The sequence below is a fragment of the Agelaius tricolor genome, unplaced genomic scaffold (genome assembly GCF_023055355.1).
Source record: "Agelaius tricolor isolate 1412-34295 unplaced genomic scaffold, bAgeTri1.0.p SCAF_1, whole genome shotgun sequence".
Classification (NCBI taxonomy): Eukaryota; Metazoa; Chordata; class Aves; order Passeriformes; family Icteridae; genus Agelaius; species Agelaius tricolor.
Genome location: NW_027269261.1, coordinates 108,632,215 through 108,647,554, shown reverse-complemented (window position 1 = coordinate 108,647,554; position 15,340 = coordinate 108,632,215). Strand labels below are relative to the sequence as shown.

General features: G+C 43.0%; 1 protein-coding gene across 1 annotated transcript in view; it reads left to right on the top strand.

Annotated features, from left to right (window-relative positions):
* Positions 1-2,710: 2,710 nt before the first annotated feature.
* PREP (prolyl endopeptidase) overlaps positions 2,711-15,340 on the top strand; it is an 86,442-nt gene continuing 73,812 nt past the window's right edge. The window contains exons 1-5 of the mRNA XM_071446573.1: positions 2,711-2,940; positions 4,212-4,286; positions 8,128-8,261; positions 11,090-11,220; positions 14,661-14,870. Of these exons, the coding sequence (XP_071302674.1) occupies positions 2,725-2,940; positions 4,212-4,286; positions 8,128-8,261; positions 11,090-11,220; positions 14,661-14,870 (766 nt within the window). The 5' untranslated portion in view covers positions 2,711-2,724. The remainder of the gene's footprint in view (positions 2,941-4,211; positions 4,287-8,127; positions 8,262-11,089; positions 11,221-14,660; positions 14,871-15,340) is intronic.

Here is a 15,340-nt window from a genome sequence, read left to right as displayed (position 1 = left end):
TTCCTGATAAGAAATGATCCAACAGTGTAGATTTGCTCCTTCTGCTGTTGTTTACTTCCTTCTCCCCTCACTACCCACCAAAAAAAACAAGGGAGAAGTTTACAGTACAGAGAAAATTCACTTTCAGTCCCTGGTGCTCATCTTGTAAAATTACACGCCCAAAGATCTTACCCTGGACCGCTATGTACTTGGGGTTTTTTGTATATTCCCACCTTTGTCCTGTATCCAGGAGGAATTGAAAGGTATTGTGATGGATAATTGCTATGCTTACTGGATGCTTGCCAACCATTCAGGAATTGCCGTGCCCTGCTCCGAGAACGCTGCTGGAGCCTGAGGAACTCTGGGCGCTGCTGTGTGGAGCACCCGTGTGCCCAGGCTGCCCTCTCTCGCCAGCGCAGGGAGCTCCAGCTGTGTGGAAGAAGCACAGCTGCCCAAAACTTCCACTGCAACTCAGGCTGGCTGCTTTTACAGCATGAAGCTGATCTTCGGAGGCGTTGTGGAAATGCCCGGGATATTGAGATGTAGGGCTGTTCAGTCAGATATATGACAGACAGCCCTGCCCGAGCTGCTAAACAATCAGGTGTTCTGGATAAACATAAATGCATTCATCCCGGCTGAAAAAGACATTTTCACAAGGCAAACTGCAGCTCTGAATCAAATGCATGGCCTCTACTGTCTACAAAATAAATTCACAGTAAGCTGCCCAAAACTCCCAGACAAGCTGAGGACATATTGTTTGTGTTGCACACTGGCAAGCAGAACGCTTGACAGAGGTATTGAGCTAATAATTCTCCCCATGATGCAAATTTGTGTGCATATACAATTCTGTCTGGGAAGCTTTAGACAGAAACAGCCTTGGCTTGCCAGTATCTACCTAAGCAAGTTGCTCAGACAATTAGCAAGCTTTTATCAGCATCGGGCATGTCAAGGCATTGCCATCAACTTCCTTGCTGGTGGCATGTTCTTGAGCCCCAGAACAAAAGGTGCAGTTGTAGTCAGCAGCCGTCCTGCTGCCTTGCAAAGGGAGAAGATTAACAAAGAAACAAGGTAAGAAGGAAAAATGGCAAAAAGAGAAGGGATAAGAGAAAAGAAGCCACATAGCTGTTGTTTAGGATGTCAGCAAAGATGATGAGCATGGTTACGTCGCTTTGTAATCATGGCCATTGCGGGGCTGGCATATTTCATATGTACACAACCCTCAGTCTCTACAGAGGATGTCCAATTAGAGATGGTAACTCTTTCCATTAAGAGAAGGCAATCAAGACACAGGTCTGAGCTGGTAACTATAAAGGTTTGATGCCATTTCCAAAATGTTTTAGGTGATTGTCATTCCAGGTGGTTATTTTACTAACAACCATGAGCACTCTTTGGGCTTACCAGACCTTTTAAGGCCACACACAAACTTCCATGTCTCCAGCTGGTGCTACTAACCACACATACACATGAGTTTACCCTGGATGAAGAGCTGCAGTGAAGTCCTCCCCAGGCTGACAGAACAGCTTGGAAAAGGCTGTGGGCAGCAGCTTCATTCAGAAGAAAATTGGTTCAGCCATGCTGCCAAACCGCCTCTTGTCTCGTCCATTGTGCAGGAGGAGTACGCCTGGTCTCTCCCTGGAGGAAAAATGTTTGCAAGTTTTCTGACCCAGAAAACCCTATTGTAAAATAAATACCCATAGATGAACCTGAAGCCATTCATTTGAAGCACTTTTACGGGTGCCCTTTCATCCAGCCTGGCTGCACAGGCCAGAGTGGGGGCTGGTGTGGGACTACACACCATGACTCTGGGGGCGAGGGTGACAAGCACCAGCCAGCCAGGCTGGTGTTCTGGAGTTCACTGGGACCACGTGGCCAACTTGTCCTTTGCTTTTAGGGTGAAGGGGAGTCACTGGAAACTTGTAGGGGTATGTTCAATGGAAATGCACTAGAGGTTTGAGTGGACCAAGCCAGGTTTAGCCTGGAGAAGAGAAGGCTCAGGGGTGATCTTATTGCTCTCTACAGCTCCCCAAAAGGAGGTTCTCTCCAGGTGAGGGTCCATCTCTTCTCCCAGGCAAACAGTGACAGATTGAGAGGACTCAGTATTAAGCTGCACTAGGGTAGGTTTAGGTTGGACATCAGGAGGAATTTCTTCACAGAAGGGGTGATTAGACATCAGAATGGGGTGCCCAGAGAGGTGGTGGAGTCACCATTCCTAAAGTGTTTAAGGAAAGACTGGATATGGCACTTAATGCCACGGTTTACTAGACAAGCTAGAGTTCTGTCACAGGTTGATGATCTCAGAAGTCTTTTCCAACCTAATCGATTCTGTGATTCTGTGACCTGGCTTTGAGCTGCCTGAGTCACAGAATCAGAATCAAATAATCAACCCCATCGAGGAATCAGCTCTAATTTCGGGCCAGCGCGGAGGGGACCTCAGCAAGCCAGACCCGAGCCTCTTCCCTCACTGTGTGCCAAGGCTGGGGAGCCGGCCGAGCGGGAAAAGAATGAGAACCTGCGATTTTATTTTTTGGCAAACGTTTACTATAAGGAGGATGAAACCCGGGTGCAGCCGGGTACCGAACCCTGCCTGAGCACCGGGAGCGGGGAGCAGAGACCAAGGCCGGCGGGGCCGCACGGGCAGGCCCGGCTCCTCAGCGGCCGCCATGGCGCCCGGCCCCGCTGCCGCCCGCGCGGCAGGAGCCGGCAGGGGGCGCTGCGCGGCGCACGGCGCTGGCGGGGGGCGGCCGTATGGCGGCAGCGGCGCTGCGCCTGTGCCGCGCCGCGCGCCTGCTGCCGGCTGCTGCCGCCGCGACCCAAAACACGGCCCCAGCCCCGCGGCCGCTTCCGCGCCTCGCCTCCTCCTCCTCCTCTTCCTCCTCCGCCTCCTCTGCTTCCCGGCCCTCTCCGCCGCAGCCCGCCATGCCGGCCTTCCAGTACCCCGAGGTGTACCGCGACGAGACCGCCGTGAGTAGGGCGCTGGCTGGGACAGCACCCGGCGTGCGGCGGCCGCCGGGCCCGGGGCACCCGGCTCGCCATTGCCGGCGGGGCCGCCTCGGGGCGGCGGTGCCGCCTCGGCTCTCGGGGCTTTGTTCGGCTGCGGCCGCGGAACGCCCGGCGTGCTCCGTGCAGAGAGCCTCGGGTTTATCGCGCCCGCGGGCCGCGGCGGCTGCCGAGGGCTTGTTAGGGCGGGATTGGGGCCCTTGCGCCGGTGCCTCCGGGCACGTCCCGCGTGTGCGGGGCCGGGAGCCGGTGCCGGGCGGGCGGCGGGAGCGGGGTGCGGGAGCAGCGGCCCCACGGCGCATCCCGGAGCTTCAGTACTGGTGCTTGTGTCAGGGAAAGCCAGGCCTCCGCCCGGGCTGCAGCAGCGTCAGCAGAGGAACAAATAGTCTGTTTATATAGGATGGCACATCTGTAACATAGTCTCATCTCCCTGTGTTTCCACCGCATCTGGATACACAAGGGATTACAGTGTAAGTTTGGCTAAAATGGGATCGATTTTCTTTCCCTTCCACAAAGCACTGTGCATTGTGCCAGGAAGGATTTACATTGCATTTAAACCAAATTGTTTGCCAGTATGAGCCAAAGCTGGAAAAAATCCTAAAGTATTTACTTTCCTACTTGACTGTAAGGCTGAACTGTGCAAGCCCTTGTAGCAGGTATCTAGTCTTTTTTATGTACTGGAGGAAGGAAGCAGGTAAATTCAACCACGTGGATTAATCTTCTGTGGTTTATTTGTTTTGTTTGTTGTTTTGGGGGTGGGCTTTTGCTTTTCTAAAATAACGATTTATATATATACACATTATGGACATATTTGTGGGCAACAGTAGTAGGGAGGGCTAAACCAGAGATGGTTTGTGTAACCAGGAACCATACCTTGGGTATATCCAGTAATCGGGTTTTATAGTTTGGCTTGAAAACCTTAAGGGTCTCGGTTTGATTGGTGGGGTTTCTTTTTTGCTTATTAATCTATCTTGTGGAAGGAATTTATGTGCATTTCACCATTTTTCTGGTGCTCTGTGTTTTTTTCTGAGAACTACCTGCTGCTGTGGTGTATCACCAAAGAGTGGTAATACTTGTAACTCACCTGGGAGCAATGTGTTCTGTCTTTGCTCCTTAGCAGTGTATGCTTTTGTGAAATTCCAAATGCCCTTCCTCATGCTGACTATCATTCCTTGATGGATAGAGTCTGTTTGTGTGCATGTCTTTTTTTAAATTACTGTCTTTTATAAATTCAGGTGTCGGATTACCATGGATGTAAAATCAGCGATCCGTACTGCTGGCTCGAAGATCCCGACAGTGAGGAGACGAAGGTAACCCTTCTTTGCATAGGAATGGCTGCTTTCACATGCTTCTCTTTTATAGACCAGATGTACTGGTACTCTGCTTCTGAAGAACCTGCCAATACATTTTGAAAACTTGCATAGTAAACAAAGGTGTAGTTCATGTGGTATTTCATGGCACCAACAGCAATGCTATTATTTTCTCCCTGTGTTTTAATGGAGGAAAGGTTGAATGGGGCTTTGAGCAGCCTGATTTACTGGCAAATGTCCCAGCCCATGGCATTGAACTAAAGGATCTTCAAGGTCCTTTCCTACCCAAACCATTCTATGGAATACTTAGTATAACTTAGATCACAGAATTTTTAAAACTAAACCCATGATTATCTTGCCCCCATTTTTCTTGGCCAGTTTGAATGTTCAAGGTGGTGGTGTCATACTGGAGAGAAACATTAATTTTTTTTTCCCTGTGTGTGCTTGGTTGTCAAGGGCACCCAAGCACACAAACCAACTCCTCCAGATATGTAAGGTAACCAAACTCCCTCCTCCAGATATGTAAGGTATATAATGTAATAAAAATGAATCTGTGGTCAGGTGGGGAAGTTCCTATCTCACTTTATGGAAAGGTAGTGCAGAATGTGAGTTCATGGTCTGCTTGGTCTGCTGCTGTTTGGCCGTTGATGTCTGACAGATTGAGGAAACATCCCTGGCACAGCTGAAATGTCCTGCCCTGGTGAAACGCTTCTGGTAATGACATAAGCCACAACTGCAACACTGCACTTTCACTGCTGTTTGGCTTTGGCTTAGTTGGACTTCCAACTTCTTGGTTTGTTGTAACACTTTGTGGGAAATAAGATCACTTTTAAACTACAGCAAAGCCTTCTGCTGCTATTTTAGTCATGTACAGTACCTTAACTCACTGACAGTGTAGGCAGTAATGCTGAGCTTGTTCCAGACATGAGGGATGGACAAGTGATGAAAAAGCAGAGATCATGTGGGGTTGGGTTGTACTGTTCTGAACATGTGTGTATTTGAATTAGGACTAGAACTGAAGCTCTCAAATCTACAATTAAATGTATTTGATTATTATCAAATTGACCAGTGTTTTGTTCATGTTTTGATAAATTTTCCAATTGCCCTTGGAAGTCACAAGAACTCTAATTAATTTTTCTTTGTAACACTTAGGAAAGGTATGTGCTCTCTTGTAGGAGTTCACTGAGCTCCCTTTGGCTGAATATATATATGAACTGTAAATGCTTTGCAGAGTAATAACAAAGACATATTTAAACAATTTCTATTCTGAGGCTTTTGCATGGAAAGTATATACTGTCAGTGGAACAGTTATGTTGATAGAGTAGCTTAGTAGAATGTAGAAAGGTGATAGGTTGTAGAAAAGCATGGTTAAAAAGAATTTAGGGCATGTGTTTCTTAGATGGAATTTAGTTTGACTGTTGTTTTAGAATCACAGTTGGCCTACTTAATGGCCAGACACTTCAGCCTCAAGTAGACCATCTCTACTGGTAGCACAATGCTTTAAAAATTGTTTTGCTTTTCAAATTACCTTAGCTTCCAAAGCAGCCATAAGAAGTTGCTTTACTTGGACCCTTACTCTTTACTTTCTGCTGCTAGCAAAGTCTGCCCTGGTTCAAGGCTTATGATACATTGCAGATACCTACAGGTACAATAAAAATCTTTCTCTCTAGGTTCATGAAGGTGTACAGTTACTGTCAGACCTCTAGCCTGGGTGGCATCTCTTTAGCTCAGCGTGGTGGGTGGAGTTGTTTACTGTGAGAGTTTCTGCTGACATACATTCTTGTACTTTATCTAGAGCAATATTTCAATTATGTATTGCTTTTTAAACATGAGTGTAACTTCACGCTCAAAAGTGTGGAAACAGAAAGTTTCCAAAGTGGACTGTATTCTTCTCTACAAAACTCTTTGAAAAATCTGTAATTTCTTGCTCCTTTCTCATGCAGCTGTGGCATTCCATTTACAAATAATCTAGGAATCTTTGGTGCATACTAATTGGAAATGAGAAAAATACATTAAGTTCCTATAAAAGCAAAATTAAGAGTGATACAGTTGTGAGTGTAATAATTAGTCTGTAAGCATGCTCTTGGGCAACAAATGCTTCTTGTAAGGAAAAGTCTGTGTTTCTCTAAATATCACTAATGAAAGCAGATGTGGTAAGATGTGTCTGTGCAGTTAAAAGTGGGTAACACACAGTTCCAGTATACCCTTGCAGCAATGTTGTCATTTTGGTCATGTTGTAGATGGATGAGACAAAGCTGTGTGCCAGTTTCTGTTCCCTGCATGTAACTGGAAAGTGCTTTTAGCTGTCCAGTACACTAGATGGTCTTACACATGTTTTTAAAATCAACTGTTTCTCTGAAAATGTCACAGGACTGGGAGAAGTTAGTTTATTTGTATAGGATCCACAGTCCATGTTTTTGTGCATGTAGTCTTTGAAATTCACATGTTTCCGTTTAGAGAAACCAATTCAGATACACATAATTTTGGGTAGATTTGATTAAGTTCTTTCACCATCTGATGGGGGGACAGTTATAGTGATACAGTGTGGAGGCTGCATGACTTACCAATGGGATGTGCTGTGCATGTCACCTGAAGAATTAATACACAACTAAACACTGATAGCAGCTGGTAAGTGTGTGCCAGGTACTCTGCCTGTACAGCCACTGGCTTTTCTGAAGATCTGTGGAGCACAAGTTGTGCAATGTGGATTGTAGCCCTGCTGTTCCTGTGGGTCATGCCCTGCAATGAAGGTGTAACTCAGATGTTAGAATGCATTGATCTGATTGCCTGTAACAGATTCAGAACAGGTAGAAACAATAGGCTCTTTCAAACCCTCTCCTGGAAAAGAGCCCCATGTAAGCAAGGGATGAGTGGATGGGATTTTGTGCTGGAGGTGAGGAGCTAGAGGTCGAGGGTGACACTGCAGCTGCCACTGCGACATTTGGCTGTGAGTTACAGCCACACACAGTGTCCTCTCCTACCTGCTTCATGTTAGAGACAGAAAAGCTTTTATGTTAGAGACAGAAAAGCCTGCATGTCTGCTTGTTGACAGCTGTGATTCACCTTAAGATGCTTAGGTATTAATTTTAGGTTAATGTACCATGCTATAAATAGGGATGATGAAACACCAACAGAGCACCAGGTTTTCCATGCATGCAACAAACAGCTGGAGTGGTAATGGTTTTGATCACTGTCCATAAGTGTTTGTGATGGGAGCTGGAGTGTTCTAAAGAAACTAGACTTCCCAGAGTTTGCAGAGATTAGTATTTTTTTCCTAAGGACTGATCTTTGAGCAGTACTTTGGGCTTATCATGAAATACTGACTGGGACTAATTCTGTGTGTTATGTTAATAATATGAACAGATGATGCACATGGCAATTTTGTGTCATCTTAAAGCTCTTCCCAGCTCCTGAAATAATAGTGCAGTCTGTGGGCAGTATTTGACATTTAGGCAAATATGAGAGTTTTTAAATGCATAATGTGCTTTTGGAGATTGTTACCTTAAGTTTTGGGGATTTTTTTGTGTATTTGTTTGGGTTTTTGTTTGCTAAGGTTTTCTTTGGTAGTTGTTTCGGGGTTTTTTAAGGGGAAAGGCAGGACTGTCTTGTCTCTTGGCTGGTTATTCCAGTGTATGCCCTTGAGAGTCATTATTCAAGATATAAATTGAGCCCTATTAAAGAATTGTGGCATAATGCAAATAAGCATGTAAGATTCTTCAGGTGTGACACTGCATAATCTATATGGGGGAAAGATGTCTGTGGTGCATTGCTTCTGAAAATGTTTTCTGTAGAAAATAGGCATTTCTGCTTGAGTTTATATTTTTTGGTTGTTTTCTTTCAGGCATTTGTGGAGGCTCAGAACAAGCTCACAGTACCCTTTCTTGAGCAGTGTCCTGTTAGAGGACTGTTCAAGGAACGAATGACTGAACTCTATGATTATCCTAAGTACAGCTGCCACTTCAAGAAAGGAAAAAGGTATGTGAGGAATGTCTTTGGAGGTGGTGATGAATGTGAAGCAAGTCAGAAGCAACTATTAATTAGGAAAACAAATTATATTTGTGTTTATTTTCTTAGAGTTGCGAAGTAAGACAACTAAGCCAGTGTTAATTTGTGTGGTTGCATGATGCAGAGCAAAAGGTGCTTCACTCTCTCCAGTTCCCAATCATATTATCTTCTTCTTTTATTGTCTTGTCTTTCATAAGAAGAATTTGTGAGTTTATCAGAACTCAGATATTTTGTAGAATAATTATTGTAAAAGAAAAGCTTTGAGGAGTTCCTTTCAGAAAGGCTTGATCACTATCAGTATAGTTAAAGGCATGTTGTCTGAAAACAGCATAAGCCCATCATGTGTGTTCTGTTCCACATACTTGCTAGAACCCTGCTCTTACACTGGTCATTTATTGAGCAGCTGGTAGGCTTTTTTTGTTTAGTCTTAGCCAGTGAAAAGCAGTAGGAATTCCCTTGTGAAAAACTGTTCCTGTAGCTGCAGGGTATACAGGAAAAATCACTTGGAGGACTTAAAGCAACTGATGGAAAAAGATCTGTTTTCTTAGAAACAAAGAAATCTTGCTATATTCCAGTGCCTTACCTACTCATATCCCTGTTTTAAATCTGTGGCTAGGTGAAGAAATGGTGTTTCTGTGTCTTACCCAAGATTTGGAGACTGCAGCTTCTACTGAATTTAATGTGACTTATTTTAGAAATGTTAGCAAGCTTCTAGAGAAAGGGAGTAAAGGGACTTAACTACATCTAAAGGTTGTTCTAGCAGTTAAAAAAGAGGTAGTGCAAACAACCAGCCACTCTTAATCATGGGAAACACAGATAATATTTTTCAATATTTTCAATTTGTTTTATCCTTGTTGAGTGGGCACCCAGGTAAGTCATACATGTGTTCACCATAATCTACAGATAATGAGAAAGAGAAGATATCTTGTTGCCTTAAGATTTCTATACAGATATTGAAAGGGATTTGTTTTAGTGATCTGTGCTGTGAGGAAGGCACTGATACTTATTACCAAGAGAGGCAAATTCTGTATTGTGTGGGGCTTGTTGAAGGTATATGGTGGGGAGTGAACCCAAGCTGTTGATGGATTTAATGTGAATTTTAATCGTCATGGATGTGGCACAACATATCAGTGTATGGAAGTGTGAGGTTTAAGCCCAGAGGCAGTGGAGCTGCTTGGGACAGTGCTGCCTAAACAGCTCCCTGCTGGGGAAGTGTGCCTAACTGAGTGAGTCAGGCAAAGCTTGTTAGTTTGTATGTGATGCTCATGCAGATGTAGCAGGTGACCAGGTCTGGTCAGTGTCTGCTCTGGATTCTCTGACCCATTCTCCCTGTGCAGTGCAAGCATGTCAGGATGTTGTTACCTTCAGTGCTATAAAGGCTTAATGTTGCAGAAGGGCTGGCAGTGATAAATACAGTCTCTGCTAACAGGTACAAATTCTTAATTTAATGCAACTGACTGTCCTCCAGGAAGAACATTTGTGCCAAGAGCTTGATGTGCTTGTAATTCATGACACTTTACTTCAATTTTAATAGATTTTTTTTTAGTCTTTCTGAGGGATACTCTGTTTCTTGGCATGTGCTGGATTTAAATCAGAGCAGTTTAAATATAATACAAATATAATAGAAAAGCCCTATGTTGTGGTATTTGAGGTGATCAAGAGGTCTCTACCAATTTAAATAACAGTTAGTAAGGTGTGGGGAAAGGAACTATTATATTTGAAGAATTTTCTGAACTGCTCATGATGCTTAGAAATCCTTAAATTTCCCCACTCTGGTTTTCTGATGAAGGATAGCTGCTGAAGGACAGTGTCTGAAGAGTTGTTCTGTGGAGTCTGCAGAAAGGAAGGGTGCCCAGGGAGGTGCTGTGTCTGTCTCATTGCTTGACCTTTGCTTCCCAGCTTGTTGCCCAGCATTGCAGAAATGAAATTGGCAAGAAAATGGCTGATCAAATAGAAAATTACTTTTCTTTTTCTTCTATTTCTTTTAATCTTTCAGTTTTGCACTTGCTGAACATTATTGTTATTACTTGAACGTATCACTAGCTGATATTGTTAACCAAGCCCTTGTGAGTATATTTTCCCCTTCTGGCTTTACCAGGTTCCCATGTTTGTACCCAAGTACTTGTCAGTCTTAGGGAATAGATGAACTTATATTTAGATTTGAATGTTGCTCTGTAAATTCTCCTGTTCCCCCAGCAAAGCTGCTGCCTGGTTTTTTAAGACATGTGTTTGTATAGTAAAGTACTGTGAAGATGGGTGTTGATTTCTGTGAGCTCAGTGGTGTCTTAGGATGTGTCTTAGAATGATGAAGAGTATCACTCACTAAAGACAGCTCTTTAATTGTCTGTTCCTACAACTTTTTCAAACACACATTTGTAAGGACATTGAAACAGTTTTGGTTCTATTTGATTTGAACATAAGTCTGTCAGCTAGCATGGACTGAAAGCAGCTGTGTGAATGACAAAGCTGAGAACATAAGGGATGGGAACCTGTGCCAGTGCTTGTAACAGAGAAATGCTGCAGCTGCCAGAGTTGTTTAACATAGACAGTTATGTGGAGTTTATAGTATACTTAGAATTCTTTGAAATGCACTGTGGCAAATGCAACTTTTATTTTTAAAGGATATTTTGGATCTATCCTAGCCATGACTCCTACTCTGCTGTAAAACTTGTGTTTCCCTAACCTGTTGATCTGTCTTTTATTCACTTCATGACAACTTCATACAAGTTTTTTTGTGCTTGCCTAACTGAAAATCAGAGTTCTTCCTACTTATTTTTTCCCTCTTGTGTTCTGTTTAGGTATTTTCACTTCTACAATACCGGGCTCCAGAATCAGCGAGTTTTATATGTACAAGATTCCTTGGATGCTGATGCCAAAGTTTTTCTTGATCCAAATAAGCTTTCTGATGATGGCACAGTGGCCTTACGAGGTTAGTGAGACAGCAGTTCCTGCTGAGTAAGTCTCAGTCTTCAGCAGAAGCTGAAAATTTATTCTAAGTAATTACAGTAGCCCTATGTGGATTTATAGGGCGTTTCAGAAGAACATTTCTAAATCTACATTGTATCCACAATTAACTTGGTTCAGTTTCCCAATGCTTTTTTTGACAACTCTGCAACAGGTTTCCAGTGAAATATGAGCAGCTCTTGAGGCTGTCCATAGCAAAGAAAAAAAGTTTGTTTTTATATTGATTAGTTCTCTCAAAATTGTATTTTGAAGCTTTAACACAAGCCAACAAGTTAAAGTAAGAGACTGTGAAGGAACATAGCATTAACTTCTATGATCACAAAACTGTTTGTGTTCACTAAGGCTGTAACTTCTCTTAGCTGTCAATTTCCACTCCCTACTTGCTCATTTTTAGAAGCAGACTCTTGGACCTAGAGGTCCTCTAAGTCTGTTCAAGATCCGTTAATAAAAACAGCCGTCAGAATTAGTGAATGTTTCTCTAAAAGTGACCTGGCTGAAAAGAATCAATATGGCTTTCTTTATGGTGAAGTCCTGCCTTAATCTGTGTATATTGCATTCATATAATCTCTAGAATTTTCTAGAACTTCTAGAATTTCTAGAAGTCTTAAGGCATAGTCTCCTTCCAAATGCACTTAGAAAACCAACAGCTGTGTAACAAGAGGGAAAACTCCCGGTGTTGATTAATAATTGATTTAAGGGCAAGGAAAGGAAGAACTGAATGGCTGTCAAGTAAAGTCCTGTCAAGGACTGTGCTAGGATTTGCAGTGTTCATCTGCTGAACATACTAGAAAAAGGAGTGAGCAGTGAGGTAGCATAGTTTGGTGACAGTACAAAGTTACTCCTGGTTGAAGCATGACTGAAGAGTTGCAGGAATACCTTAATAATAATTTAAGTGGGCAATAAATTAACAGGTAAAAGTCTTTGTGCAGATAAATTAAGCAATGCACAGGGGATAAACAATCCTAACTTCATGTATGGAGGAATGGATGGAGTGAACTCTTGAGCTCATGATGATCTCTTGGGAACAACGTGTAACACATAATTCCATGAAAATGTTAACTTGGTTCTTGGTAGAAGCCAAACAAGGACATCAAATACCAATTTATTCATCAGGAAGAAATTTCTCCTTGGAAGCGTTCAAGAAAAACTCAGTGTGGCACTCAGTGCTGAGATTTAGTTGACAAGGTGGTGATCAGTCCAAGGTTGATCTCATGGAGGTCTTTTCCAGCCTTCATGATTCTGTGATTATATGAAATAGAGAACAAAACAAGGAGACACCATTACATTAGCAACCCAGGAGTTTATACATTGAACACTAAATCAAGTCCCAGTCTCCTCAGCCTGAAAGGGGCTCTGAAATACAGGTTGGAGGAGGGCAATAGGAACAATCAAAGGAAAAACTGAGTGTGCCTGGATTAATCAGCTTGGAAAAGGGACGGTTTAGCAAGGATGTTAGAGGTCTGCAGAATCATTTGTGGCATGCAATAGGATAGAGAGAAGGAGTAAGGGTTGATCAGTCATTTTTCTATTACTAGCATGAGGGAATATCAAATGAAAGCAGTGGGAGTCAGGTCCCAAGCAAACAGAAGAAGGTGATGGTTCATGCTGCATGAAGTAGATCTGTAGAACCCCTTACCAACGGATGGTGTTGGTGGAAAAAAGCAAGCTGAACATAATCAAGGAGAAGGGAAGCATTCAGGAGTATTAGCCAGCTACTGCATGGAAAAGGAGTCTGCTAAACTAAATATGGTTGGAGGTGATAAGAATATTTGAGGGAAATACTACATGTGCTTGCATTGTTCTTGCATTTGTTCCCGTGTTTTGTTCTTGTGCTTGCATTGCACAGTATCAGCACAGGCTGGGGAATGAAGAGATTGAGAGCATCCTTGCTACCAAGGAGTTGGGGTCCTGGTGGATGAGAGGCTGGACATGAGCCAGCAATGTGAGCTTGCTGCCCAGAAAGTGATTTAATCCTGGGCTGCATCCAAAGCTGTGGGGCCAGCAGGGCAAGGGATGGGATTCTGCCCCTCCACTGGGCTCCTGTGAGACTCTGCCTGGAGCACTGCATCTAGGCCCCCACTGTAGGACCTGTTGGAGGGAATCCAGAAGAGGGCCATGAAAAGATTAGAGGCCTTCACCTATGATGAAGGGCTGAGAGAGCTGAGATTATTCAGGCTGAAAAAGAGAAAGCTGTGGCATGACCCTCTAGTAGCTTACCTGTACCCAAAGGGGGCCTACAAGAAAGCTGGAGAGGGACTTTTTACAAGGGCATGTAGTGATAGGACAAGGGAGAATGGTTTTAAACTGAAAGAGAATGGGTTTAGATTAGATATTATAAAAAAATTATTTATTGTGAAGGTGATGAGGCACTGGAACAGGTTGCCCAGAGAAGTTGTGGATGTCCCATACCTGAAAGTGTTCAAGGCCATGTTAGACAGAGCTTTGAGCAACCTTTGTCTTGTGGAAGGTGTCCCTGTCTACAGCAGGAGGGTAGGAACTAGATGATTTTTAAGATCCCTTCCAACCAAACCATTCCATGATTATGTGGTTGTTCTTACTTGTGTAGGTATCACATTGTGGTTACTCCTGAGGACAACTAGATGGAATTGTGTTCTGAATCAGAATTGCCACTCTTACATTCCTACAGGAGAGAATATATTGGGCTGGCACAGTGCTGCCTCTCAAAACTGCCATGTCTGTGAAATGCAACTTTTTCTTAGGTTGTTTTTTGGTAGATGCTTTCAGGTCTGTACAGGCCTGTGATAATTCAGTCTCTTCGCTTGACTTGATTTGCAAGCATGAATTTGATCTTCATCAACTAAAATGGAAGCTCTTTATTGTCTTACTGTCTTATCACTGTTTGGATAAAGTGAAATATATATCACAGGTCTTAGCTGAGAACACTGGTAATTAACCATTTGCATGCTAGTGGTTTCCCAGTTACTTCAGTTTTCAGGGTTTTAAAGGGTCTAGTTTTCAGTGACTCCATTTTTTAAGTGGTATTTACACTATTTCGATATACAGCTTGCATCTTTGTTAGCTTCTTTGGTACTGTTTCTCTTAAAATTTCACTCAAGTTCTCCGCCTATTTTAATTTTCCAGCTCTTCCTGCCAAGCTTAGGGCAGGCAGTAGAAGAAATATGATTCGAACCATAATTGGTTTGGCACAACTTATGTTACTGAATATGGATACACTTACTGAGTATCTGTGCCTAAACTTGGATCTGCAAATTAATTGAGAATTCCACAGAGTTGGACAAAGTGGTGTGACTCCTAAGTGATAGCAGATGTAGTGTCTTGCAGTGTTTTTAGAAAATAAACCTTCTCTTAGTGTTTGGTGAATGGTTTCTTTAACTAGTATCCCAATTTAATCGCTCTTCATTTTGTTTGTTTCTGATTTCCTAGGTTATGCATTCAGTGAAGATGGTGAATACTTTGCATATGGCCTGAGTTCTAGTGGCTCTGATTGGATTACTATTAAGTTTATGAAAGTAGAAGGTCCTGAGGATCTCCCAGATACACTGGAGAGAGTTAAATTCAGTTGCATGGCATGGACCCATGATGGAAAAGGCATGTTCTATAACTGCTACCCACAGCAAGATGGGAAAAGTGATGGTAGGTATGACCATTCTAATTGCATGCTATGTGGAAGCAAAATCACTTTTGCAGTGAATTGGTGCAACAATTAGCTCTACAAATCTATATTGAAACAAGTGGCTGTATTGGTTCTGCAATTAGAGATCAAATTATGTCTTGTATGTAAGCCTATGTTCAGTTAGTGTGAATCACTTTTTGTCTGCCTGCCCCTCTTTTTCTCAAAGTTTGCTGCTCCCTTTCTTTTCCTCTGGGATGATTTACTTAGGTTCCATATTGTTGGTGGTGTTGATTAGAATTTGATGCCTGCTGGAAGCTTACTTAGATCTTTCCCCTAATGCATTTGTGTGGGCATAGATAAACTACTTTGGGAGATTGACCTGATAAGTAGCAATGTGAAGCATAAGGTTTCTCTTGTTCAAACAGATTAATTCATGTGTGGTTCACAGCAAAGCAAAACAAAATGTTTATGCTAGCAAAATTCAGGGAGC